This window comes from Hydractinia symbiolongicarpus, chromosome 13 (genome assembly GCF_029227915.1).
Source record: "Hydractinia symbiolongicarpus strain clone_291-10 chromosome 13, HSymV2.1, whole genome shotgun sequence".
Taxonomy (NCBI): Eukaryota; Metazoa; Cnidaria; class Hydrozoa; order Anthoathecata; family Hydractiniidae; genus Hydractinia; species Hydractinia symbiolongicarpus.
In genome coordinates, this window is record NC_079887.1 from 10,097,036 (window position 1) to 10,123,030 (window position 25,995).

Below are 25,995 nucleotides of genomic sequence, written 5' to 3' on the forward strand. Positions count from 1 at the left end.
TACTGCGTAACGGGGGTGCTATGTGACACAACTTTTTTAGTTACGCATAACTTCTTCACCACCTGCTTCAATGTCAAAAAGCCACCATAATCCATGGGACCAAATCATTATGTGTTTAGACAAAAAAGGTCATAAAGATTTAGCCCTCTTAACTATGGGAAACATTGTTTTATAAGTAGCGTCTTAGAAATCATTTAAAACAAGTGGGTAAAAGCAAAATAATTTACATAACTTAGTCTTTACCAATCTCCTTTGCTACCAACCTCGTCCCCAGGCCCATTTTTCTCTTTCTGACAATCTCGGACGCGCCGTCTCGGATATCAAAAAAGCGAAAAATTGCCCCGGGAACGAGGTTGCTTTGCTACAGCTACATACTTGAACGTGATGTGTGTGATGTTTTTGATTTACGTTAGTCGTGATATGTAGTTTGAAATAAAACAGCAAGCATAAAATTTTACGTGGAACCGAACGAATAGGAACAGAACAATATAGCAAATTTATTGTAATTTCCACTTCATAAAATTGCGCATATTTCAATGCAAAAATTAAACCACAATTTCCACGAAATATAATAATCTGATTGGTTAACTAATTTTTTACTTCGTTTCCGTACACAACGCAAAGAAAAAGTTAAACTTCACTCTACTTTGCCCGGAACGAAATAGACGAAACAGAAGCAGTAGAGAATTTTTTGTTCACATGATGCAAATATTTTAAACCGAATGGTGGCATTGTGGTAGAGCGTTCGCTTCCAGTGCGGGAGGTTTTGAATTAAAACCCCGGCCGAGTCATGCCAGAGACTATAAAGGTGTGAATCTGTACTTTCTGCTTAGCGCTCAGCATGAGAATAAGATTGATATCTTAGGCGGTTGTCTAGTAGTTTAAACGGGAGCTTTAAATACGTTAAGGACCCCTTCGCAGGACTCTCTTGAAAACCAGTATCAGTAGGAATTGAAGAGGTTATCCTGGGTAAATAATTTCAATAATAATACATAATAATAATAATAAAGTACGCATTCTTAGTTTTGTTCCGCGGACAATTTCCTCTTGAGCTTGAACACCTGTCTGGTAAGACGTGAGGCAAGGGACCCTGGACCCACGTACATGCTAGAGACACTCTCCGTTTCAAATGCTTTCTGTCAAGAGTGGAAAGTGCACCCGGTTTCCTTGCTCAAAAAAGTCGAATATAAAAAAATGATTACCAAAATAATTTAATTTCGATTTTTACTTAGAATGTGCTTTTGAATAATAATTAAATTTGAATTTATTTTGCATGCATGTTTTGACATGGGGAGGGCGACTTGTGGGGCTTTATTATCATTGGAGAGTAAAAACCATGTGGTTTACGAGAAAGGCATTGTCCTGCACAGGGATTGTTTTCATTCCTTCTGTAACATCCACACGCTATACTTGGAATCATGGTAGGGTTGATTTCCTTTTTTTAAAACTCAGATAAAGATAAAGTACTACTTCCTTTAAAATAAGTGGGTGCGTATATCTGCGTTGTACAGTTTACATTCTAATCATATATAATTGTTTTTGTACATATTCTGTAGTTTAGCCATAAGTCTATTAATCTTCCTAGTTGCAGCTAAAATCTTTGTATTCCATACAGATAAATTCCTTTGTTTATACATTTTTAGCAGAAAGTTATTTTGGCTCTGTCACCTACTACACTAACAACTGATTTATGAAGTAGCAGGTTAAAATTGCAATGGCAGCTAAAAGGTGATCTGAACTAACAACAAATTATTAAAGATTAACTAAAAAGCCTAAATATTAAAATGAATATATTTGGGGTTTAGTTCTTGGCTATTTGCATGACAAAATAATAATAATAATAACAAATATGATGGAATAGCTGTCACAGATGCAAAAATGGGACCAGGTTCGCTCTTTTGTGTTGGCTGCCTTTAATTTAGAATGTCTATGTTTAGTATAAGAAACCAGTATAATGTTTGCTTTGCCTTTTTTTTCTTAAAAGGCAAAACCAGCTGTAACATTGAATAATGGACAGGACATGCCAGCATTTGGATTTGGGTAAATAGAATTTTAATGCTGTACATATGAAATTTATTTTACTTTTACCTACTAACTTATGGGTAATATTATTTAGCACATGGCTGGCAGCTCCTGGTGTTGTTGCAAACTCGGTAAAGTTGGCATTAGATTTGGGATACAAACATATTGATTGTGCTTCTGTGTATGGTAATGAGCCAGAGATTGGTGTGGTTTTCCAATCAACATTTTCATCAGGTAACATTAAAAGGCAAGATGTTTTTGTAACATCCAAACTTTGGGTTAAAGATTTTTGCAATGTCAAAGAAGCCTGCAAAACAACATTAAAGAATTTGCAACTGGATTACTTGGATTTATATTTAATTCACTTGCCATTTGAACTGGAGAAGAATTTGGAGAGTTTGATTCCATCCGAACTTGGAAAGGGTGTGATTGGGTATGATGCAAAACGTATCCAGGTGTGTTAGTAATAATCATTTTTGTCCTTGATTAAGACAAAACCAGATTACAATAGGCCTTGCCATGAGCAAATAACCTCACAAGCAAATAATTGTCCACGCGAGCAATTTTGCTTGCCTATTTTTTGCTAAAAAAACTTTACATTTAGTCTTTCAGGGCATCTTTTTCAGAAGAGGTGAGCACCTTGGCACACACCTAAATTATTTCAAACGTGTGATTAATCGCCACATTCCTAGTCTGGTCAGACATGTCCGTAGCTAATTTCAAACTTTCATCGATTAAAACATCCAATAGATTTTCGTCTTGGTGGGACACTTTTAGATCTCAGAATTATTGACTAGTCCTAGTCCTTTTAATCCACGAGAAAGCCTATTCATAGCCAACCTGACTATCCTAGCTAATTCACTGACTCCTGACTTAGTTAAAAAACTATGTAGACATAAATCTCTTTTGCCTGGCCCCTTCGTTGCTGGTAACCAGGTCTTACACAAGAAATCCAGCCATGCAGTTCTTAACTAATACGGAGGTGAACGCCAACAGAGCACGGATGAGTCTGTAAACCTGCACTTATAGGCGGAACAGACAATTTATTATAGATTTAATTGTAGATAATTTCTTCATTTGACGAAACAATTGGAAACCATAGCAGGTCCAAATTTAATGGATTATTTTCTTTATGCTGCAACTGTCATTCAAACAATTTTAAAAACGAAACCCACGTGTGGTATGATTTTTTTTCTGTATAAAATTTATGTACCTCACGTGTACCTTTTACAAAAAGATTTTACTTATTAGTTTTATTTAAACCACGCGGATAAAGATTTTTTTCATTTTGAAAACGAAGCATATTTTTTTTCCTTTTTGCTTGTAAAGACCTGAAAAATAAACATTAAATTTATGAAAACAACAGTATAGTCATGCATACTATTTCAGACATGTAGAAGAGGAAATTAAGATTGAGATCATCGTGTTTAGGGTTCACGATTTAAAAACTACCCCACTTTCCTACTGCAAAATAAATGTCCAACAAAGATTGGCCGTATTGCACGTGTTTTACAAAATGGTGAATGAACCGTTGCACGATGGGTGGAAAATAATCGCACCAAATATCTTTTCAGGTTCAGGTTAAGCGTTCATGCAGAAATTTTGTTAAAAAGACCAATCAATTCTTGAGAAAAATGTTTACACTTATCTCAATTGTTTAATATTTATGCGAGCAATAGAATGCTTGGGTAACAAGCATTCACGCAAGCACTACGCGGACGCGAGCAATTGCTCGCGACTCATGGCAAGGCCTGCACAACTTAAATTTCTTCAGAATAATATTAGGTATGTAGGTAATATTAATAATTAATTCTTTTAAAATTACTGATCTTACCAGTGAACTCAACTAATTGTAAGTGTATTGTTTTTTTTCTCCTAAAAAGGTTTAGCATGGAGTGTGCCCTTATGCTTGGCTCCTCATACTTACCCAAGTTAAGGAACTTTATTTTGTTAAGATCTCTCATTGCAATTTATTTAAACCTTGATTTGACGTTGTTGTCCCTTAAACAGGCCATTTCGTAGGATTTTACGTAGGTCAATAATTTTGCATGTGCAATACTATACGCGTGCGATTTAAAAAAATTAAATTTTCAAGAAGAAAAAGTAATAATATTCTGTTACTCTCAAAGATTTTTTTTATTTCCTTTATTTTTGTACTTTATTTCTTTGAAAGACGATTATAAATGTATAAAGCTTGAAATATACAGTTACAAACCCTAACGCTACCTGAACAGAACATATAAATATTTGCCGCTTTCCTTTACCAAATGACACAAATTTAAAGTTTTTTAAAAGAGCCTAATACTTACTTCACTTACATGCTTAATTTTTTTTTCTCTCAATAACGATTTCCTCACTTTATAAAACACTATTCTGGAGGTCAATTTCTTGTGTTGAATGTTATTCCAATCTATTTATATCTTTGCAATCACATTGAGCATATTGAAATGATTTGCTTCTGGTAATAGAGCAGTATAGCAGGTGTCATATTTAGGTATTTCACAAGGACTAAATCAGTAAATGCTGTTAAAAAACAGTATAAAATGTAGCAATTTAGTTTGAATGATATTCATTCATTCTTTTCTTTTTTATATATTTGCTACTTTCAAACAACAGGTGGCATAGAAAAATGTAAAAAACGAATTGTAAAAAATACAATTAATAAGGCACATGAAACTTTATCCTCCCCATTACTGCCACTCATTTTATTATGCACACCCTGGTTGGTTAGATGAAAATGGATAATGAAATTATAAAAACATGAGAAAGCATCTTCAGTACGGCGCTGTTACAGACGGGACGATTTGTAATAATTCATTATTTTGTTTCTTTTTATGCATTTTAACTCAGCAGTTTTCTAAGACATGAAAAAGACTTGTGTTAACGATAAGGGTTGTAAAGCCTTCTTAAATCATTCTCTGACTTCATATTTCACTTTTTTCCTAATTTCGATAATTTCAGAAAGCTATCACGACAGAGAAAACAAAAAAAACTAGTACGATAATACACTAAAAGTTAAAAACGTTTCCCAAATAAAAGTAAAAGGGTTTTGTCATAAATTATGTCACTCTGTTATGATACAACAATAACCTTTAGAGTCGACCTGTTAATTCGGAACTGGTTTCAAAGTTTAATATAAAATGCTTCAAGTATATTTTGCTTAAATCAAATAATAGGAGCTTTAGTTAACACCTAAACAAAGGTGTGTCCATCAATAATTCTGATGTGCTGAGCAGGCTCAGACTTCATAGACAATTATGGTGTTCAGATTTCATATAGTCTCCCCAATGCAATTTGCACCGCATGAATAGGTGCCTTCGTAAATCACACATGATCTAATTTGATTAATAACTGTAATGGCAGTCGCAGAATTCAAAAGTTTGTTTTTTGAAAAGAAAACAGTTTTGATAAATTGACACAAAAAACAACCCCTACAGCAAGGAATAAATATTTGCAGTTTTTTAAAAACATGTGCAGCTTCTTAAAATATTGAAATAAGCAACGCAAGTAGTGCTATGTAAAAAATGGTAGTTGGTTTTAAAGATGGTTCACTGTCGCACATTTAGAACCAACTTTTGGCACACTTGACTATAAACATTGTTTACTTTTTTGCACTAAATAGGAAGTTTGGAAATGCATGGAACAATTGGTGGATGAAGGACTCGTGAAAGCTATTGGAATCAGTAATTTCACAACAACAAAAGTTAAAGATCTGTTGGCCTCATCACCACGAATTAAACCTGCATGCAATCAAGTTGAGTTGCATCCATACCTTCCACAAAATGAGCTTGTAAAACTATGTAGGAGCGAAGGTATGGTAAACTATGTAGGAGTTATAGTATGCAGGACCAAATAATTTGCACACAACAGATTGAAATAATTTACATTTACTGTGTTGTTAACTTAAATCCACCTAGGGCCAGTTCTGTAAATCTAAATAATCATATTGACACACAACAGATTGAAATAATTTACATTTACTGTGTTGTTAACTTAAATACACCTAGGGCCAGTTCTGTAAATCTAAATAATCATATTGAATTGTTAGCAGTATCGTCAATTATTTTAAAAGATTGTGCAACATCTGCCATCAATCACCTTCTATTCTTGGTGAAATTTTGCAATTTCTTTTGAATTAATGCGTATTGAAAAATCACAAAGAGGATCAAATCATTACAATGATCGTCTTTTAATGTGACATCTTGCATCTTAGGTATTTCTATCGTTGCTTATTCACCACTGTCAAACCCAGGTCGACCTGCTGGGTTCAAAGACGATGAAGAACCCTCTCTGTTGGAAGATCCTGTTATAGCTTCCATAGCTGAAAAACACAAAGCAACAAAGGCGCAGGTAAATTTTTGGGTTGTACATGTTAAAGGGAATAGGAGGCGATTGATAATTTTGAACTAATTTTGTAGCCTTTTTCAATATTGCATTAGTGCTGTAGTGGCAAAAAAATCAAAACATTGCATAAAAACTTGAGTTTAGTTTAGTTTAGATAAAGTTCAGGACGCCAAGTTGTTTACTTGCTGTTCTGACTTAGTTATAAACAAATGCCATATTTGGAGAATTGTAGTGGATAAAAGTATATATAGAGAGTATAATTAGTTGTAGTGTGACAAAAAATATGAATATTTTTTCATATTAAGTGTGTATTTATGGCAACTTTATATATATCGTTACTATTGTCACACTCCCCTGCTATAATATGCTAATATGCTTTTAGCTTTTATTTAGTATACATTTACAATAAGCATATGGCTCAACCCAGTGTACTCAGTAATCACAAATTCTTTGTTTTGGTTTGTTTGTTCAGATCATATTAGTATTGTAGGTTTTTTATTTTTTGAACATATTTAAGAAATAATAAACCTACAGTACTAACCACAAATTGTTTGTTGGTGTGGTACCAGTCCTGGCATAATAAAAAATTTTCAGAAGGTGAATACCACCGAATATTCTGCTGTTCTTATGAAAAAAAAATTTTTGTTTCACCTTACACATTGACATAAATAAAAATATTTAGTATGTGTAGTGTAGCCCTCTTCTTTAAGAAAATAGATTTAACGTTCTTAAAATTGCTCTAATTCTCTTTAAAATTATCATGACAGAGCAATATTAGGCCTCTATCAACGATTCTGACAATGACAGTGGTAAACTTGTAAGGTACATAACCTCAGAAATATAAAACAAAGTCATTTATCAGTTGTAAGGCTATTTATATATATATTTAAAACTTTCTTAGGGCATCATGTTAAGTTAGTGTGGTAAATTGATTGATTATTAAACATAATGTTAGGGAGTGCTGGCAAGCTTAACTGACCAAATATGTCATTGCATTGAAACAAGTAGAATGAAACAAATAGAACTTCTGAGAATGCTTAAATTCGAATAGTATATATAAAATCCAAAAATTTTAAATTTCATTTTAATTTATTAATTTCATTAGATTTGTCTAATAAGAGTACCCTGTAAAAAATTATGTTTGCATAAATTTTTTGACCTTTGCTTCTAGGTACAAGTAAATGACAATATGAAATGAAATATAGCTAGGTAGTTATTGACAGAACATTTTTTGAATTTAAAATGTAACAACTGTAACTTTCTTACAGGTTATAATTTTTAAGGGTACTTATAAGCATTGCTTTTATTACATTTTGTTAAATATATAACATGATGAGGACCAATATTCAGTCTAATACCAACACGCTCAGTATAACCAAGTCATAAATATAAAAGATATATGTTAATAACATTGATTAAAGCTCCAACTAGCTAGTAGTAACCAATGCTAGTGTATCTAAAATAAAAAAAAAAAAGAATGCAATCTAACAATTTTACCAATGGTTCATTATATATGTGCATCACTTCGGTTGAAAATTAAAATTGTCTCTAAACTAACCTCGTTTTCATGTTAGTATGTTTATTCTGGCTGTTTTGTTTATTGAAATATTTATTGAGATGGGCTTGTTCATTGTTTTGCATAAATTTTGTCATGTTGGACCTAAAGAAATGTCAATACTTTTCTATTGTCCAGTGTAGTTTATTATTCTTGTTTTTCACCTGTAACAAGATATAGATTTAAACTTTGCAAACGTCTTAGTGTTACTAAAATAAAATGACACCAGTTTGCTCGTACTAGAACCTTAAATTTTGTGAATTACCATGTAGCTTTGGATGGGTTGTTGCACGTTTTGCGATTATTCTTACAAATTATTTTCACATTATCAATTTTAGTAATCGGCAGGAATTTTAAAAGAATAGCTTATGTCAGCAAATTCTTCAGCATTCATACCTAGTGTTGTCTTTAGATCCTTTTATCGTGGCATGTGAAACGTGGAACTGGCGTTTTGGCTAAATCCGTCACAGAAAGCCGTATCAAGGAGAATTTTGAAAATCTGAAGGTCACCTTGGATGATGAAGATATGGCGAAAATTAGCGCAATTACTACACGATTTCGATATTGTAAACAAGGTTGGGCTTTGAAGGAGGGTCAGACTCATGAAAAGGATATCTGGGATGGAGAGATGTTACGATAATGGCGTTATCACCGTTTTTATGATATTAGAATAGCTCTTTATTTTGATGTATTGACGTAACAAAATAGTCAATAAAATTATAGTTTCTATAGTCGATTTCTGAGTTCCCTCTAACGATGTGTAGAGGGCTATCCCGGGCACGGGGATATACTTAGTCTAAAGACGGCGATACGCGAGTTGATTATTTGTTGTTTGCATGCAGAAAGTTGCATTTTCATTCGAAATTTTTATTAAAAGCGAGGTAGATGTCTTTATAACTTTTTTCAAATGGATCCAACCGTTTTTTTTCTTGCCCAGTTGGAAGATCTTTTCACTTTATATTTATGAATTTCGGCTCCCACATTTCCCAAATGTTCTAGTCTGTGAAACTCTATGTTGGCCATGCTATTACGTTTTTATGGGATGTTTACATTTTTTAAAGCAATTAATCGACTCGTGTATCGCCGCCTTAACTCGTCTTCCTTCGCATGCTCGGAACAGGCCTAGGCTTTGTTCTGGTCTCGGAATTTCGTTTTCAAGTTGTTTAAATTCTTGATATAAAGATGGGAAATCTTAAAAATATTAACTTTGCCAATTCGGAGAATCTGTTTAACATACGTTGGTATTTGTATCCACGAACCAATCTTTCGGAACCTGATCTATCCGTTCCGTTTGTACCATTACGGAATGTCGTATTTTTTACTTGCGGATGTTTCGTTAAAAGAATTTCGCGGGAGTAAACTTCACAAATGAGCTTGTCTATTAGTCAGCAAAACTGGGCCATGCTAAACCACGCACAAAACTTCAAAGCTACAATCGATTTTAACGCATCTTCGTACCAAGAGTCTCTTGATCCCTTAAGCCGTTATTGGAGAGCCGCTATTAAATAATCAAAAAGGCAAAAGGGTAAATTAAGATTTAATTTTATCGAATCAATCGAAAATTTTTTCACAACTATTATCATCAATGCAAGTTTTTAATTGGTTTATTGAAAAAAATTTAGGAAACCTGGGACGGCAAAGAAAGTGTCATTCTGGCATAATTTCTATGTTTTTTGTTGAATGCATATCCCCCAGGACACAGAAACCGACGCTAATTTCTATTCTTCAAAACTGACGATCGACACCCTGCCTATTAGAGTTCACACAGTCTTCGTTTTGTGAGACAACAGATCCAAAACTACCAAAGACTCTTAAATTATCAAAATTTGCTGTACCTTATCAAAACACGACTTCATAACCCTTTCTTAACAAGTAAGAACAAAAGAGTTTTTTAAAAAAATAAGACTTTTTAAACAACTTTTTAAATTCTATAATTATGTGGTGGTGGACCAACAGTTCACCACAGGTTAATTGCAGTTGCTGCAGTAAGCACTTATTACCTTGTTAAGTAGCTTGGCTTTGATTGCATTCAGTATTCAAGTGCAAACAAAGATGGCTACTATCATCATTAAAGGATATACTTTAGAAACCCAATGCTCTTCCGAATCTAGAATGGTAGACTAGTGAATAGGGTGGTCACAGGGCATGAACACTAGGATGCTCCTTATTTCAGGCCCTCAAGGTAACTAACCAATACTGTTGTAGATCCAGGCCCCTAAGATTGCCTTGCCAAACCATAAAAGTCAACTAGTTTCCTTTATTACATTTTGCTAATAGTTGGTTTGCCCACCCACCCACCCTTTATTATATATTTTTTCTTTTTCATTAATGTCCACAACTGTCACCATATTAACTAATTCTACAATCAACCACGACCCAAATCTCGATAATCGCACCATCATCTGACACATGACCAGTAAATACGATACCAATTTCTGTAGCCCCTGAGGTTCTTCTTCAACAAACTCCAACACGCAACGAACACAAAATAGAGGAATCAATTGGCATGAAAGACGCGCGCTCGCTTGCACCAGTGCTCTTGCCTCAAGGTTTTCTTGGTGATCCAAATTTGGCTACTTGCGATGGCCAAGTTTTTTGTCCAGAGGTAGAAACACTGTTGACCCGCGCCGGTGGGAATGATGCGTTTGTTGTCTTAACAAATGAGTTGCGTTTTCGCGAGATACACCATAGCAGGTAGTAGGCATTTCCACGAGATTTGCTGAGGTGTGGGCGATTCCACCAGATTCGCTGAGATGTATGCAATTTTCAAGCGAGCTGCTGAGATGTAGACATTTCCACGGGATTTGCTGAGATGTAGGCATTTCCACGAGATTTGCTGAGATGTATGCATTTCCACGAGATTAGTTGAGATGTAAGCGTTTCTACGAGATTCGCTAAGAGGGTTGCGTTTACACGAGATACGCCGATGTTTCTACGAGATGCATCTTACTACTGGTAAGGATGGAAACACACGCATCTGGTTTTCGACTTGCTAAAATTATCTTTGCCAGAATCAACCTTTACACCGGGGCTTCAAACGGCGCAGCCCTCTCTTAACATTTCTGTTCTGCAACAAGCGTTCCCTGTGTGTGTGCTGACGGACGGGTCGCAAAAGTCAATCAATAATCCCAAAAATGGAAGGGAGAATGGAAATGGCGGCTGAGAAGAATGTACACACAAACTGTTGAGGTCACATTATAGCATGTCTCTTTTTGCTGAAGATCAAATGTTTAGGACTGTTTTATCTAGAGGGAAGTTTGGCCAGCTATTTTATTCTTCTTGTGGCTATTCTTAGATCCGGGTAACATCATTTTAAAAAAGAAAACAAAAAATATCATAAGATGAGAAGTGATTACCATATGATTTTTAGAACAGCATTATTGTAAATTTAAGTTATTAAATAACTAATAAAAGTTTGGTGACCATAATATACAACTGCAGTTAAACATTTTCACTGCAGTTGGTTTGAGTGGTAGTTTCATTTGCAAAATAAACTTGATCATGTTGTGTAGACATTCGTTCTAGAGACCACTTTGCTTGAAAAACACTATGGTGCAATAGGATGGGCTAAACTTTAGAATACCATCACAAAAAATGATCTACACAAGAATGAGAACCTACGAGCCAACGACCAATTTTTCAGATTACCTAGAATAAATTCACCAACGAGCCAACGATCCAATGACTCCTAGTCCCCCCTATCCCCTCCTACATGTGGTAGACACCAACCTACCGCGGAAGAATACAACACGAAATCACTAAACATAACGTTAGGGTTAGGGCTCGTTGTCTATGTTGGTTTGTTAACTATGTTGGCTTGTTGGCTAAGTTGGTTTGTTGTGTCGTTGGCTATGTTGGGTCGTTGACTCGTTGGCTCATTGCATTGTTGGCCACAAATTTAAAAGCTGCAATAGTATTCTTAAGCTGCTCCATAAGATGTCCTGGTGCTACTTTCATGGAGAATTCTTTGACCAGAGTGTGCACGTTATTGTGTGTCAATTTTGGAGAAAAATAAAATATATAACTGTAAAAAAGAACAGAATATTATTATGTAATGATTTTCATCAACGTTGTCAACACTTTGTATCATTTATTTTACATTTTTTTTTGTTCCACAAGAATTTACAAAGTTTAATGAATGAGTCCAGATACAATATTATCATACATGGGTTGAAATTCTCAGCTGTAAACATAACTGGAACTTATGTTTGTTTCCAACGTCAAACCAACAACCTCTGTGCCGTGTACAGGGACAAAGGAATTTTGTCAATTATTTTTCTTAATTTATGTATTTTATTGCGCTTTTAAAATGAGTGCTTTTTGCTTGTTTAATAAAACTGGTGCAGTATGTTTTTTAACAAAGTCTTGTTTTTTTATAAAAAAAATAGCTAGCAATACATTAATAAGTTGGAAAAGGTTAGTATGTATATTTTTGTTTGATCTAAACGCTACAACAAAATTTTGCCGTTGTCAGGTTTTACTTCGAGGACAATCATACCATCAAAAGCTAATTGCTGTTGTAAATTCCAATTTTGATCATGGCTGAGAATTTCAACATAATGGTAGTTTTAAAGAGAGCAGCTAACTTTTAATCATGTTTAATAACCAGCACCAGGAGTTTTGTTTTCTTGTGACAGGTGTCATTGTTTGTATTTGGGTTTGACAGAGACTCAAATATGTGTTCCTTATTGCTGAAGATAATGTTTTCGTTGACACTAAATTATAAAATAAAAATGGATAATAAATATGTAAAATAATAAAAAAAACCCATCCAAACTTCATTGTTACAGATACACTGTTATGGTTATTATTTAAGGTCAATCAACATTGCATTATGACTTTCATTTGTTGTTTCTTATTCATATATTTAACAAAAATAACTGCATTTATTTACTTTATGGTAATAAGGCTAGTCTTAACTTACTATTGATGTGTGATTAGAAGAGTAAAAGCTTATTTATAAACTGTGTCACATGATTGCAAAATCTCACAAGGAACCAAGTATTGTTAATAAATTTTATTAACATAACTTTCAACAAATTTATAAAAACACATGCTTAATAGGAAAATTCAGGCCTTATATTCTACTGCACTTAACCCATCACTTATATATGGAGTCAAAAAAGAAGGGTTATTATGCCCCCCATCCCCCATCTGGTGTAAGCCATTGAATGTAAAAACAGAAGTGATACCTTACCTTCTGTTAACTCTAAAGAGTATAGTTTCTCAAAATGACCCATACAAGACCAAAATAGTCTCTTCTTATTGCATTTAGTCCCAATGTTGAATTTCTATCTGGTCACATTGTCAAAAAATATAGGTAAAATTTCAATACAAGTGAAAGCAAGTTTAGTCTTGAAATTAGGTATGCCTATGGCTTTGAAAGCCGTTAATGGCTTTGAAGCCGTTATTTAATACATATTCAGATCTGTGATAAAAAAGTTTTTTTTGATATATATATTTTTTTGCAAAAGTTATGAAATAAACCATTTTATTAACAGCTGCTCCTGTAAAACAATTTCTAAAATTTTTGATTGCTTTTTTTCGATTTTTAAGACTTTGATTTTAATTATTAATTATATAGCTTTTAGCAGTATAGGAAATAAGGAAATATCTATATGTTGTGTTTTTTTATTATTTTAAAATTACTATGTATAACTTTGTAGCTATGTAAAAGAAATTTTATTTTAATGATCCCCAAGAATTTACTGGTGTTTAGAAATAAAGACACAAAAATTTAAGGACTGCAACAATGTCTTCTTCATTGCGAGTTGGAGTTGTACCACAGCGATTGCCAGGAACATTATGGGAAGAATTTTGCACTGAATGTGGCACTATGGCCGCAATAGAATTTGCACGAAAATCTGCTGGGTTTGTTTCACAAAATGAGGTTTATAATAGTAGTACATTTTTTAACAAGGCTCCACGAAAATTTGTAGATACGTTTTATGTTGAATATGAACGCGAATTGCAACGTATTGCTCAGGAAACTGAGGAACGAGCAAAAAGGGAAAATGCGCAGAACAAGAAAGCAAGTAATAGAAAACTGTCTCTTCGTGTCAAAAACATGTTTAAAAGAACTGCAGCAATTGATAAAGAGAATAAAGAACCCAACCAAAATGGCCATGTTGAGGCAGGGAAACCAGTAAACCCTGTAGAAACATTAACTGATAAAAACAGTGCTGGTCACGACATTGTAAAAGAAGGATTGATGCATGAGCTGGCTAATATTGAGGGTCGAGGTGATGATGGTTTAACATGGCAAAAATGCAGATTGGTTATGTCAAAAGCTCCAGGTGGATTTATGCTAGAGTTTTATGTCCCCCCAAAGGTTTGTTAAATGTATTCTTCTTCTGACTTTACATTCTAAGAATGTTTTATATAGAGCATTAGTGACTAAATAAGTATACTTGCTCATATAAAGCAAATTGAAATTAAAAATAGAATTATACGTTTGCAGTGGCTTATTGCTGATAATGTGATTTTCAGGATATGCTTTTTATAAAAACTGGAAACCCCATTTTTAAAGAAACGGAAGTTTTTTCTTTCCATGTTCTTAAAACTTAACAATCTTTATAAGGGTAAAAAAAAAACAGTCAATTATAGCTTGTAATAAGCTGTTTACAGCCTTTTTTTAGTCCTGACTGTACAGCAAAAAATAAAATAATTTTTGTTATATGTGATTTAGTAGAATGCGGCATAAACTACCTTTTTTTGTAAATGCTTAAAAATTTGATGGAGGCTTAAAATCGAGATTATTTGGGGCACAGTTAAACCAGTCATGACAATATCCAATTTATTAATATTATTAATACTTTGCTTACTTTTTCCATAGGCTTCAAAACCGAGAACTGGAGTATTTTGTTTTTTAATCCACGAAGCGAGGAAGGCATCTCTTTTGGAAATGCCAGACTCTGACTGTGTTTTTATCATAAAGGTATGAAAATATAGTATTATATGTTTTTAATACAGGTCAGGCATGCACTTAATTTGTATGCAAAATATTTTGCACATAATTCCAGTTCTAATTTAATTAAAAGGCAATTTAATATTTTTTGGGTCAGTCAGTATGCAAAATAAAATAAGTAAAGAAAAGTGACAGTATGTCAGGAATTTAGGGTTTAGATGGTCAATCAGAACTATCATTATTTTCCAAAATAATAGCAGTGATTAAATTTTAAAAATTAAGAGCAATCATTTTTAACCAATCTGTTCAATAAATACGTTTATATTACATTTTTTAAATCCAAGGTAGGAAATTTCCATAGTTGGAAAAGTGCAAAAATAGCTGGAAAAGTGCAAAAAATGTCAGAAATGCTGTTGTGGTTTGAAGAACACACAAAATGTGAGTTTGAAGTTCAATTGAGAATGCAACAGGCCTGTAGAACAACTAATTAAATTGCCTTCGCCTGATAAACTATCCACAAAAATTAGTATGTACGAAAAATAAGTACAAATAACTACAACTATTCATATTTTTTACTGTTTAATTTTTCAAGGCTGTTAACAACAAAGAATATATGCTCGCAGCTTCTTATGAAGAAGAGATGAATGAGTGGCTTCAACTTATACATAAATGCATGGAAGAAGATTCATCTGCTCCTAAGTAAGTTGCAAACTATTCCTTGTATGCTTACACTGTACTTAATTCATTGACTTTTATGTGCACTAGTTTTTGCAAAAATCCATTGGTATTTAACGTATCTTTTTTTTCTGGTAAGCATATAGGGTAATAAATTACTATATGGGGTGGGTGGAAGGGCGGGGATTAAGCTGTGCACAACCATACTTAACACACAAAATATGACTATTGAAAAATCTGCAGGAGTTTGCCCATCACAGTAAAGTCAATGAAACAACATCAAATTTGTTGTTTGTAGCTTCAAGATTTTATGCGTCATTTGTAGTTGACCCAGGTTTTTACCGACAGACAGCAAATGGTACAAATCATAATCCCTGTATTTTCACCTATTGTACATTTCCCAGACATCACTATTTTCACCCATTGTACATATCCCACACATCACAATTTTCACCCATTGTACATTTCCCAGACATCACTATTTTCACCCATCATACATTTCCCAGACATTACTATTTTCACCCATTGTACATTTCCCAGACATCACTATTTTCACCCATTGTATACATTTCCCAGACATCACTATTTTCACCCATTGTACATATCCCACACATCACAATTTTCACCCATTGTAATCCCACACATCACAATTTTCACCTATTGTACATTTCCCAGACATCACTATTTTGTGCATCCTAAACACAAAATGTCACTTTGGCTACCATTTTGAGCAGAAAATTGGTATTATTATAGAAAATGTGCATCCATTTGTGTGTATGGTAAAGGCCTTTGAAAAACATGTCTTGATTTCTTTTAGCACACCAAATAATCCAGCCCCCGATCCTTCACCAGCATTTTCATTTGACAGCAAAAAAATTCAACAATCACTGATACAATTTGAAGAGCAAGGTAAGAAACAATCAAATCTATCAAACTCGATTTTATGTTGTTTGTGATTTGTAATTTCTTAAAATTTTAAATAAACTTGACAAAGTAGACATTGCTAACTCTTTGTACATTTTATATATCATCGCTTGAGAACAAGACTGTGCTATGTCCATTTTTGTGAAAATTGAGAATTCATTGGGAAAATTTTCTCTGCATTGAAAGCTGTATTCTGAACAATGCTATGTCCACAATAGGCTATTAAACATTGCCAAATGCCCAAATAACTGGCCTTATTTGCTATAACTATATATAACTGTATGTAAATTTCTGGACACCAAAACAGTCCTAGTTCCAAGTAGTTGGACATAGACAGTTTCATGCTTTTACTATACCTTACACTAGACTCAATACTTCTGGCAAACTAAAAAATCCAAAATTATGATGAAGTGGACAAACACCTGAAAAACCAATAAAAGTGATGACTGGAGTCAGTGAAATTGCTATAATTAAGTTACCTAACAAGTGGAAACTATTTCTGTGGCTAAACAAAATTTTCAATGTGATTTTTCTCAGTTTTGTATTTTCGGACATAGCATAGTCTTGTTCTCCAGCGATATGTACGTAAAATATTTTGATAAGCATACTTCAGAGCTCAATAACTTTTACTAATTTTATTGAAAAAACATTGTATAGAACAAAACATAAGTTAATTTACAAAAATTAAAAAATCTACAAATCGATATGTAAAGAAACAGCATAATAAAATGTGGTTTAATGAAAAAACTGAGTTAAAGAAGGATTCTAAAAAGTGCTTAGAATGCATTAGTGGCACTAACTAATATGCTGGAATTACGATCCTATGAAGTGCCGAATTGTCATAAAAGAGAATGAGCATTCTCGGTTGAGAATGAAATACAGAAAAACTATCTGAGTTCATTGCTAACATATTGCCGCACGTAGTGTAGTGGGTTCGTCTGCGGCTCTCACTTCTGGTTGGCAGTATGTTAGTGATGAACAAAGTAGTTCTTCTTCAATGTAAATTCAATATAGAAATAGCCTAAATTTCTATTTGTGGGAACGGTCATGTAAAAAAAATTTTTTCAGAGGTTATAGATCCATAAGTTTTCTTTATATTTACATCTAAGCTTGTATGCTGGTACGCAGTATCAAATATGTTCTATATGCTTTTTTCTCAGAAACTACTGCAAACAACACAACTGCATCTAACCAAAGAATGAAAATTTCACGACAACTATCTGAACCTCTGGCAGTACAAAGAGTAGCGCTTACATCACCTACTTGCAGTGCTGATTTGACCGGTGTGTGTTACCTACTTATTATCTACCATATGAGTTTTTCACCTTGATCTGTTATGTGCTCCCTTGCAAAATTATGTTTATCATTGTTCCTGGTTGTTTTTGTTCTTTAAGAATAGGAAGGTAATTTCTTGCCCTTTTTTAAAAAAAGTTATGACATTCTGCAATATCAAACTTTATATTATTAAATACTTTATATATGCTCGCATGTACCAAAAAATAAAAAAGAAAGTCCGAATACATTTATTTTATTTGAATCTCTTTAACCTGTAGGAATTTGCATCACTATTTCGTGCATCCTTGCCACCTGTTTACATGAAATGCGGCAATTTGATTAGACCAGTGTTTTTACTATAATTATAAGGGCGAAAAATAACGACGTTTTCGATTACAAAACCGCCGGCTGTTACAAATAGCGGGTATTTAATTAATTCAGACTCTTTTCTTTTTAAATTCTCGTATTGCCTAAAATTTTCGCATATACAAAATTAAAACGATTACAGCTGCAGCAATATTTGATTTGAATAAGAGTTTGATTTTTTCCAAGTTATGATGGATAATGCTGTGATCATCTTATGATTTAACGAGTCAATAGGATTCATATAATGGTAATTCAATAAGTATATTTTCGTTGTTCTTAAGAGTAACAAGGATACTGGGAAACTAAATGTCTTTATAAAAATATCTCAAAGTCAAAGCAGACTCTAAATTTAATTTATTTAATTTTTAGAGGAAACTGGAGCAAAATTTTTAGACTCAAATCTCCTTGGTTGGGTAAAAATGGATCCTTTGCATCAGTCTCCTCATATTAAGCACGGTCGACAAAAATGTTTTGTTAGAGTGCTATGTCCTTTTATTTTGTTCTAAAGAAGATGTTAAAATTAAACAGATCAACTTGACCACTTAAAACATATACCAGTTGTTGAGAAGACTAGCTACGGTTTTTTTTATCAAATATCTAAATTTTTGTAAATTTCTTGCAGATCCGAACTTAATGATCGTCCAAACTCCGCCTGAGGTTGTTGAAGAAGAAGATGAAGGTGTAATTTCGCCTAGTTTTGAAAACCGTGAAACAGCTTTTGATAATACTCCCACAGAGACAGGTACTTGCTTGTTATTAGCATTTAAAACGTTTTAGAAAATTAAATACAGGGGACTCGGTTCTCACTAAGTCAGAAACTCAACTCAGTGACCGTTTAGGACCGACATTACCGCGTGCGTGAGATGTAGGAAGGAAAATACACATGTTTATATGTTGTTTTTAAGAAATTCACCTGTTAATGAGTGAACTAATTTATGTACTGTAACCACATAATTTATCTGATTGGTTCACCTGCTTTTCCGTTTCAATGTAGTTTAAAAATTTCACGATCAACTTAAAATTCTATATTTTATTTAAAGAAGTATCTAGAAGAGTTGTTAAGTAAAGGTTTGGATAGCAAATTTGTAACCAACTTATGCGAATAAGTGGGTTACAAATTTGCTAAGAAATCTTAGATCGTATAACCTTATTTACACTTTCGGAAATATTTCTCAATAAAAGTGTGTACATAAACACGTAAGTAACTTCCATGATGTTGTTGTGTTTGTTGCTTGTCGCTGTTGTTTTTGCTATTGTTTTTGCTATTGTTGCTGTTGTTGTTTTTGTTGTTGTTGTTGTTTTTGTTGTTGTTGTTGTTGTTGTTGCTGTTTTTGCAAGCGCAGCAATGTTCACGCAGCTTTTAGGCAAAAGCTAAAACTCTTACATCCGTGTGCAACTTGGAATACTAGATCCTGCCCTTAGTTGCTAATGAAAAAGAAAAAAGTATGACTTCAGAGCTGTGATTAACCAGGACATTTGTTAAGTCAAACTGTTTTCCTATGTTTCTGGAGAGTGCGACCAATTGGTTCAACTGTACTTTCCATTTTACTTTTAGACGATGGAACAATTTCTTCATTGGACTGGACGAATATATCAAATGAAGATCATCCATTAAGCGTCTATCCGTGGTTTCATGGTACAATTACACGAATACAAGCATCAATGTTGGTGCTTAATGGTGGTCAATCGTGGGATGGCGTCTTCTTAATTCGTCAAAGTGAAACACGTCGTGGTGAATATGTGCTAACGTTTAATTTGCAAGCTCGATCGAAGGTAAGTAAATAATGTTTGGGTGTTGTCTTGTAGAAGGGTCTGGTTAATAACGTGTTATACATTCTAGAAGGTGAGCCTGGTGTTGTTTTGTAGTGTAGATTTATTAGTTTGTGATTTTAGATGCTTGCCTTTTTTATCTGTTTACAAATTTTTGCAGTACAAAAAACGACGTTACTGTGTATTTCTTTTCAAAAATAATTTTAAATATTGCAAATTGTTGAAATTAGAAGTTTAGAAAAAATTAAAATTATTCTTGACGTCAGCGGTAAGTGTTTCGTGTACTTTGAAAAAAAAATCGTTGTCACCAACCGAAAGCAAAAAACATACTACAAGACTACCCATTCTTTTGCGAAAACTTAGGGAGGGATTAACCTACTCCTACTATTCGCGACCGAAATAAATAGTGATTGTCAACAATCCTAACCAACTTTCTTTTCCTGTTTATTTTTATAGCATTTACGGTTATCACTGAATCCAGAAGGGAATTGTCGCGTGCAACATTTAAATTTTCAAAGCATCTTCGATATGCTGGAGCATTTCCGTACTCATCCCATACCTTTAGAGAACGCCGCTGCAGGGGATGTTTTCTTAACAAACTTTGTTGTCTGCGATGAAGTGTTACCGGAAACGGTGAGACCAAATCCGGAAGAGATTAGTCGAATGCGCAGAGCAAACACTATAAATACTGGTGCAATGAGTAGAATTGCCCAAAATGCGAGAATACAAACTGGTTCAGTAAGACAACCTCGCAGTGATACAGACAACAGACCGAAGGCTGTGAGCAATCAATACGCTATGATTTAGTATAGCACAGCAAGAAGAAACGTTTACATTATGCTTTCATTATGCGTACCTTTGATAATGCAGAAATGTGTATCTAATTTCCGTCTTACGGTCTGAATAGTGGTGCGATTTAAAGCACTGAATTTATGTCTTTCCAATATAAATTCAACCCCATAGAAGCAGAAATGACCCCATATGGTAGTTGCGTACCATTTCGTTTAAAAATGGCAATTCTTTGAAGTTTTGTATCTTTGTAATTGTAATTTTATTTTTTTAGTGCTGCATGTTTGTGTTGATTCCGGCCCTATGTTCTAAAAATATTTCTTAAATCCGAATCTTGTGTTTTAACAACTTTTGTGTAACAACCATGGAAATCTAAATTTGCCGCTATTACTATTTTTAAATTTTATCTTTTTGTTTTTCAAAATGCATTGAACAAACTTTTATTTTTTAATCATATCTCTTTTTTACTATTTTTTATCAAAATTGTGACCGGATTTTGCCCCAGTGCTTTTAACAATGACACGGTAACCGAACTGTAACACTTGTGATAACCAACCTCGTTTCCATCTCTTTTATTTCACCCAAGTCACCGGCATAGGAAAGGCAAAAAAGAAAGACCGGAGAAGAAGATTGTTGTTCTTTCCTGTTTTAAAACGGAGCAGCCTTTATACTAATACGGGTTTTAATAAGAAATAAGACGTGCGTCACACACAGTTTTTCTAATCTTAATTTCTTTTGACTTTACTAGGAGACCTGACTCTGTTAGAGATGAAGTATCCGTGCAGTTAGCTTAAAATTATTTTCTCGCCTGTTAACATGGATCTTATAAAATGTGTTTTGTTTAGAGTTTAGATCGATAGATTGTAGATAGGAATATGTATATTAAAAATAATTTTTAACGGAATTGATATTCCATTTACATAATCTTTTTTACTTGTTTGCTTGGCGTTCGCCCACTTTTTGGTCAACCTCGTATCAAGTGCAGTGTCAAGCAGGGAAGAACCTGAAACCAAGGAACCAGAGTCCCTAAATGATTATTAGTATTGTGTTTTTAGCTTCTTTTTTTATTAGAAACAGAGGTTTTCGCCATGAATTGCATTTTTACCGTTTTGCGCCAATTGTGTCAAATTTCCTCTAAATAAGGTATACTTTTATTTACTCAAACTTTTTCAATGCACTGCTAGTGGAGAACCGTCTTTAAGCCTTGCGTTAATGTTACGCATATAGCTAATCTTATTCTAGCCTCCCGCATCATTTGTTGTTTAGACATAATAATTTATCACCTGAATACACAGAAAACTTAAGGCTGTTTAGTCCTGTCGCCTTGTTAAAAGGAGACGGGTAAAGTGGCTCCCTCGTTCTAAAACAACGTGTGTTTGACATTCGTTGCTGGAATGCCTGTTTTTTCCTTATTTTGTATATCTGATGATGGGAAGAACTTGTCGTCAATATTGACAGGTCTAAGCGCAGCGCTGGCGAGAGTAAAAAAACAGGGACTATTTGAGAAATGAATTTAATGTTGATTATAAATGTCGCAACGAGAATATGAATCTGTGAAGAAAGAAAGAGAGCCTGTCCAGCATTGTGAATTCAAAACAAGCTGCGGCTTAAAGATTTCCGCCAATAGCAATAATCTGAAAAAGTACTGAACTATAAAGAGGCTGAGTAATATAGGGGAACAAAATCATTGAATATTCTAAAATTTTAAAATTCAATTTTTGATTATTATTGTAACTGTAAATCATAGCTAACTTAACTTAAATAAACTTTTAAAAGAAAAACAATAAACCTGAAAATTGATGAACAATAAAAACAAAATAAGAACAACGACAAGGCTGAAAATTTATCTATTTTCTCTTTTTCTCTGAAAAACAACTTGGAAAATATCTTTAAAGGTGGCAGCAATTTTTTTCACATAATCAGTTACGAAAGGTTATTTTCAGACTAAATATTCTTCTTATTTTTTTTTATAACACACTTGTCACGGTTTTTTTAGCTATAATACATTATCTTTCACCAAAAACATTCAGCCTCAACAATTCCTCTTTAAATTAAAATTCATAAATGATTAATTAGTTCTGCGGAATACAGCTTTAGTGTACGTGCTTGCGAAATTGTGCAAAAGGAAATGACGTAGTTATTAAAGGGAATCAACGTCTTGCTGAGTTGATAGCAGATAAACGTGGTATACCAACGTCTATCGCTACGACGTTTGTCCGAACGAAAATTTGCTTTTCGTTACTCCGATCGACATTGCTATGCCTGCGTGGATCAAGATCATTGCGGTGGGATGTTAACATATCTGATATCGACATGTCTTTGACCAACACACTATCGGAAATAAGGGAATTCCGATAGCCGAAATTACGATGGCCCACAAGGGTCACAGTGCGAGAATTTTTTATACACTGCGCGAGAATTCTAACTGCTGTGCACGAGAATTTCGAAACTGTGCGCGAGAATTTATATTTGTGTTAGAAAGTTTCTTATGAAAATCAAATTTATGCTATTTTACAGACCTTGGTCTGAAGTTTATCTGCAGTATCCTGGAACCGAGGTTGAACTCCACCACAGCGCCTCCCATACCATTTATGGAGGATTTATTTAGGTATCTCGGGGTGAGAGCAAAGTTGTTCTGTTTGTTTTCCAAATTCAAAATGAAGAAGTCAGGAAAGAGGTGAAAGAAGAAATTGAAAGAAGTATTTTGTCAAAACAAGACCAAGACCAAGCTTGTAATGGAGAATCCAGTGATATCAAGAACGAACAGAAGAGACATGGAAACATCACTACCAGATTAAACACTTTGTTGACAAAGATAACCAAAAAAAGTGTTCGTGCTGCTGGCAATGCTTCAACAAATAAAAAGGATATTAGAATCCAAGTAAGGTGGATGAGAGAGGTTGGAGGAAATTGGATAAATGTGAAACAAGCAGAGGGAGGAGGAAGCCGTTTCATTGCTTTAAATCAGGAGAATCAAACTTTCAAACATTTATTGACCAAAAGTCTGGATGTTTATTTTGGTGTGTGTGGAAAGAACTGTTTCAATGAAGACCGACTAGAAGTAAGTGACTGCAAAACTGGAAGATGTTACCGGTACTACAGTCAACTTACGGGACAGTATTCCAGATTATCTTAAAGAAAGGGGTTTGTTTCAATCAAAAACATGGTTTGTTTTGAGAACTAGTTTAAATGATAATGGTCCAGAGCTTAAAAATTATTTTGATTATGATTACAATGTTGATTGTATGTCACTCTCTGATTCTGAGCCTATTACTGCTGCTGGTCCTGCTTTGAAAAGAAAAAATTGTGACACATGCTCGGGCACTTACTTCAGGTTTTACATCAGATGTAAGCAAGATAAGGAGTTTGAACAGTCATTGCAGAAAGATAGTCAAAAGAATTCATTTGACTCTGAAGGTGGATCAACATCCGAAGAACCATCCAATGAAAATATTACTGACAGATCTATCGAAAATTTGCGAGAACAACGTATTAAAGCTTTATCTAGTAATTCACCAAAATTAAACTTGGAGAAGGAATGTTTTGTCAGCGAAGTTCATGAAAAAAAGTAAAGTAACTTTTAATATCAGAAGAAGATGTGTATTTAATGATGTTATGCAAAAAATGGAGGTGTTTTTTTCAGATGCTGAATTGTCTCCTTTCAAGGTAGAATTCACCAGTATGGGTGGTAAGGAAGCTGGTGTAGACACAGGTGGTCCTACTCGTGAGTTAATATCGCTATTTTATCAAAGCACGATTGGTAAACTTACATATGGCCTTCAAAATAATGAATTTTTCATCCATGATCTGCAAAAGTTAACAGAAGATCAATATATGTTTTTTGGAAAATTTGTGTCATTATCTTTATTACATGGTTGCAATCCACCATACTTCAGTGCTGGTCTCAGTGGCTTTATAGTGGGTGAGTTCTTTAAAAACGAAAACCTATTTTTGCCTTCATGTCATTTTACTGCTTCATGAAATATGTACATTTCGACATTGTTTGGGGGGGGATATGGTTTCAAAGGTTCAGGGTCGGTGAGTCTAAGGATTAACTAACATGTGATTTCCAAGGTGGCGTTTGGTTTACATTAGTGTTGATGTATTGAAGCTTTATAAAAGGCCTTGTTTGCATGTGTTTCAGTGAATTATTTGGCAAATTTTGATATTGACTTCTTGTTTATGCCTAAGATTATTTAATCTATTTCAGGGCATAAAGACTGTTTATGTTGCATTGATGACATACCCAGCATTGACCTCAAAATTAAACTTGAAAATATCAGATATTGTGATAAAGAAGCAGAATTTCAGTCTCAAGTTCAACGTTTCCATGAACGATTTGACTATGGTTACAACAAACCATGTCCGAAACTAGCAGACAAAACTGATTTATTGCAAAAGGTTGCTCACCACATCATAATATCTATGCAATTAGAGGAAATTCAGCAATTTTTAAAGGGACTTGAAGCTTTTGGTGTTCTTGATCTGCTTAGAAAGCATCCTTTGGAAGCCATGAAGTTATTCACTTACAACCAAGATCTTGTTGATCCTGAGGTTATCAAGTCCTGTTTTGATGTAACATATTCGAACGAAAGTGATAAAGCTGCCCTAGAGGAATATATTTTTTACAATTGGAAAAACTTCCTCGATGAATTGGGTCACGGTAAGTCTATCACTGTTAAAACTTTCACCGTATCTGATGTCGAGAATGAAAAAACAGAAGAGAGTGCTAAATCAGAGAAAAAACTTTCACTAGGCGATGTTATGATGTTTCTCACAGGCTCTACTGTTGTACCTAATAACGAAAAAATCAAAGTTCTTTTTGATCATATGACTAGAAAGGGAAGAATCAGTGTTTCGACATGTCAGTATCAGCTCACTTTTCCGGTTGTACCAAGATATACTGGGTCAAAATTTTCTAGAAACATTACCGAAGATATTATTAATTCGCCGGGCTTTGGCATTGTTTAAAAATACTTGTTGTTTGATAAGTATATTTTATCAGTGGTATTCTATTGTTTTTTGAATTAGCATATTTTTTAAAACATCATTCAGCTTCGCAAATATTGGCCACGACAATGCTTGAATTGTGTTTCTCATAGCCGTTGACACGGGGGGGGGGTGTCTTTTGTTTTGTCTTCTGTTTTTGTTGTGTTTTAATTCTGAATGACACAGATTTTCTTTCCTCTATTTTGTTCTGTATTTTATTTTTAATGAAGATGAATCAGTGCTTTTTATCATTGATAATGGACCATTCTTCTATTTTGTTTTTTATTTTAACTTTTAATACAGCTGTTTCAAATGTATTAAACATTTTGTTTCAAGATTGAAGATTTCAAGATTACATCTGTATTTTTCAACACCAACT

The 25,995-nt window shown here is 33.8% G+C and overlaps 3 protein-coding genes and 1 long non-coding RNA gene across 4 annotated transcripts; 3 read left to right on the forward strand and 1 right to left on the reverse strand.

Moving 5' to 3' along the window:
* Nucleotides 1–1,319: 1,319 nt before the first annotated feature.
* On the forward strand, nucleotides 1,320–8,643 carry LOC130623454 (aldo-keto reductase family 1 member B1-like). Its single transcript, XM_057438942.1, has 6 exons — nucleotides 1,320–1,421; nucleotides 1,985–2,040; nucleotides 2,117–2,477; nucleotides 5,645–5,834; nucleotides 6,236–6,372; nucleotides 8,334–8,643. The coding sequence occupies exons 1-6, from the start codon at nucleotides 1,419–1,421 to the stop codon at nucleotides 8,559–8,561; spliced, it is 975 nt and encodes a 324-aa protein (XP_057294925.1). The 5' UTR covers nucleotides 1,320–1,418; the 3' UTR covers nucleotides 8,562–8,643.
* Nucleotides 6,566–13,420, reverse strand: LOC130623455 (uncharacterized). The gene is made up of 3 exons (XR_008981139.1): nucleotides 13,119–13,420; nucleotides 7,925–8,026; nucleotides 6,566–7,822 (listed from the first exon to the last, which is right to left on the reverse strand). It is a non-coding gene; the product is annotated as an uncharacterized LOC130623455 (long non-coding RNA).
* A 145-nt stretch (nucleotides 13,421–13,565) lies between these two features.
* On the forward strand, nucleotides 13,566–21,551 carry LOC130623451 (SH2B adapter protein 1-like). Its single transcript, XM_057438940.1, has 8 exons — nucleotides 13,566–14,252; nucleotides 14,757–14,858; nucleotides 15,421–15,527; nucleotides 16,321–16,412; nucleotides 17,588–17,710; nucleotides 18,691–18,810; nucleotides 19,624–19,841; nucleotides 20,295–21,551. Exons 1-8 carry the CDS (start codon nucleotides 13,674–13,676, stop codon nucleotides 20,643–20,645), a joined length of 1,692 nt encoding a protein of 563 aa, XP_057294923.1. The 5' UTR covers nucleotides 13,566–13,673; the 3' UTR covers nucleotides 20,646–21,551.
* Nucleotides 21,552–22,973: 1,422 nt separating this feature from the next.
* LOC130624342 (uncharacterized) lies at nucleotides 22,974–25,987 on the forward strand. The gene is made up of 2 exons (XM_057439930.1): nucleotides 22,974–24,549; nucleotides 24,838–25,987. Exons 1-2 carry the CDS (start codon nucleotides 24,186–24,188, stop codon nucleotides 25,596–25,598), a joined length of 1,125 nt encoding a protein of 374 aa, XP_057295913.1. The 5' UTR covers nucleotides 22,974–24,185; the 3' UTR covers nucleotides 25,599–25,987.
* The last annotated feature ends 8 nt before the right edge of the window (nucleotides 25,988–25,995 follow it).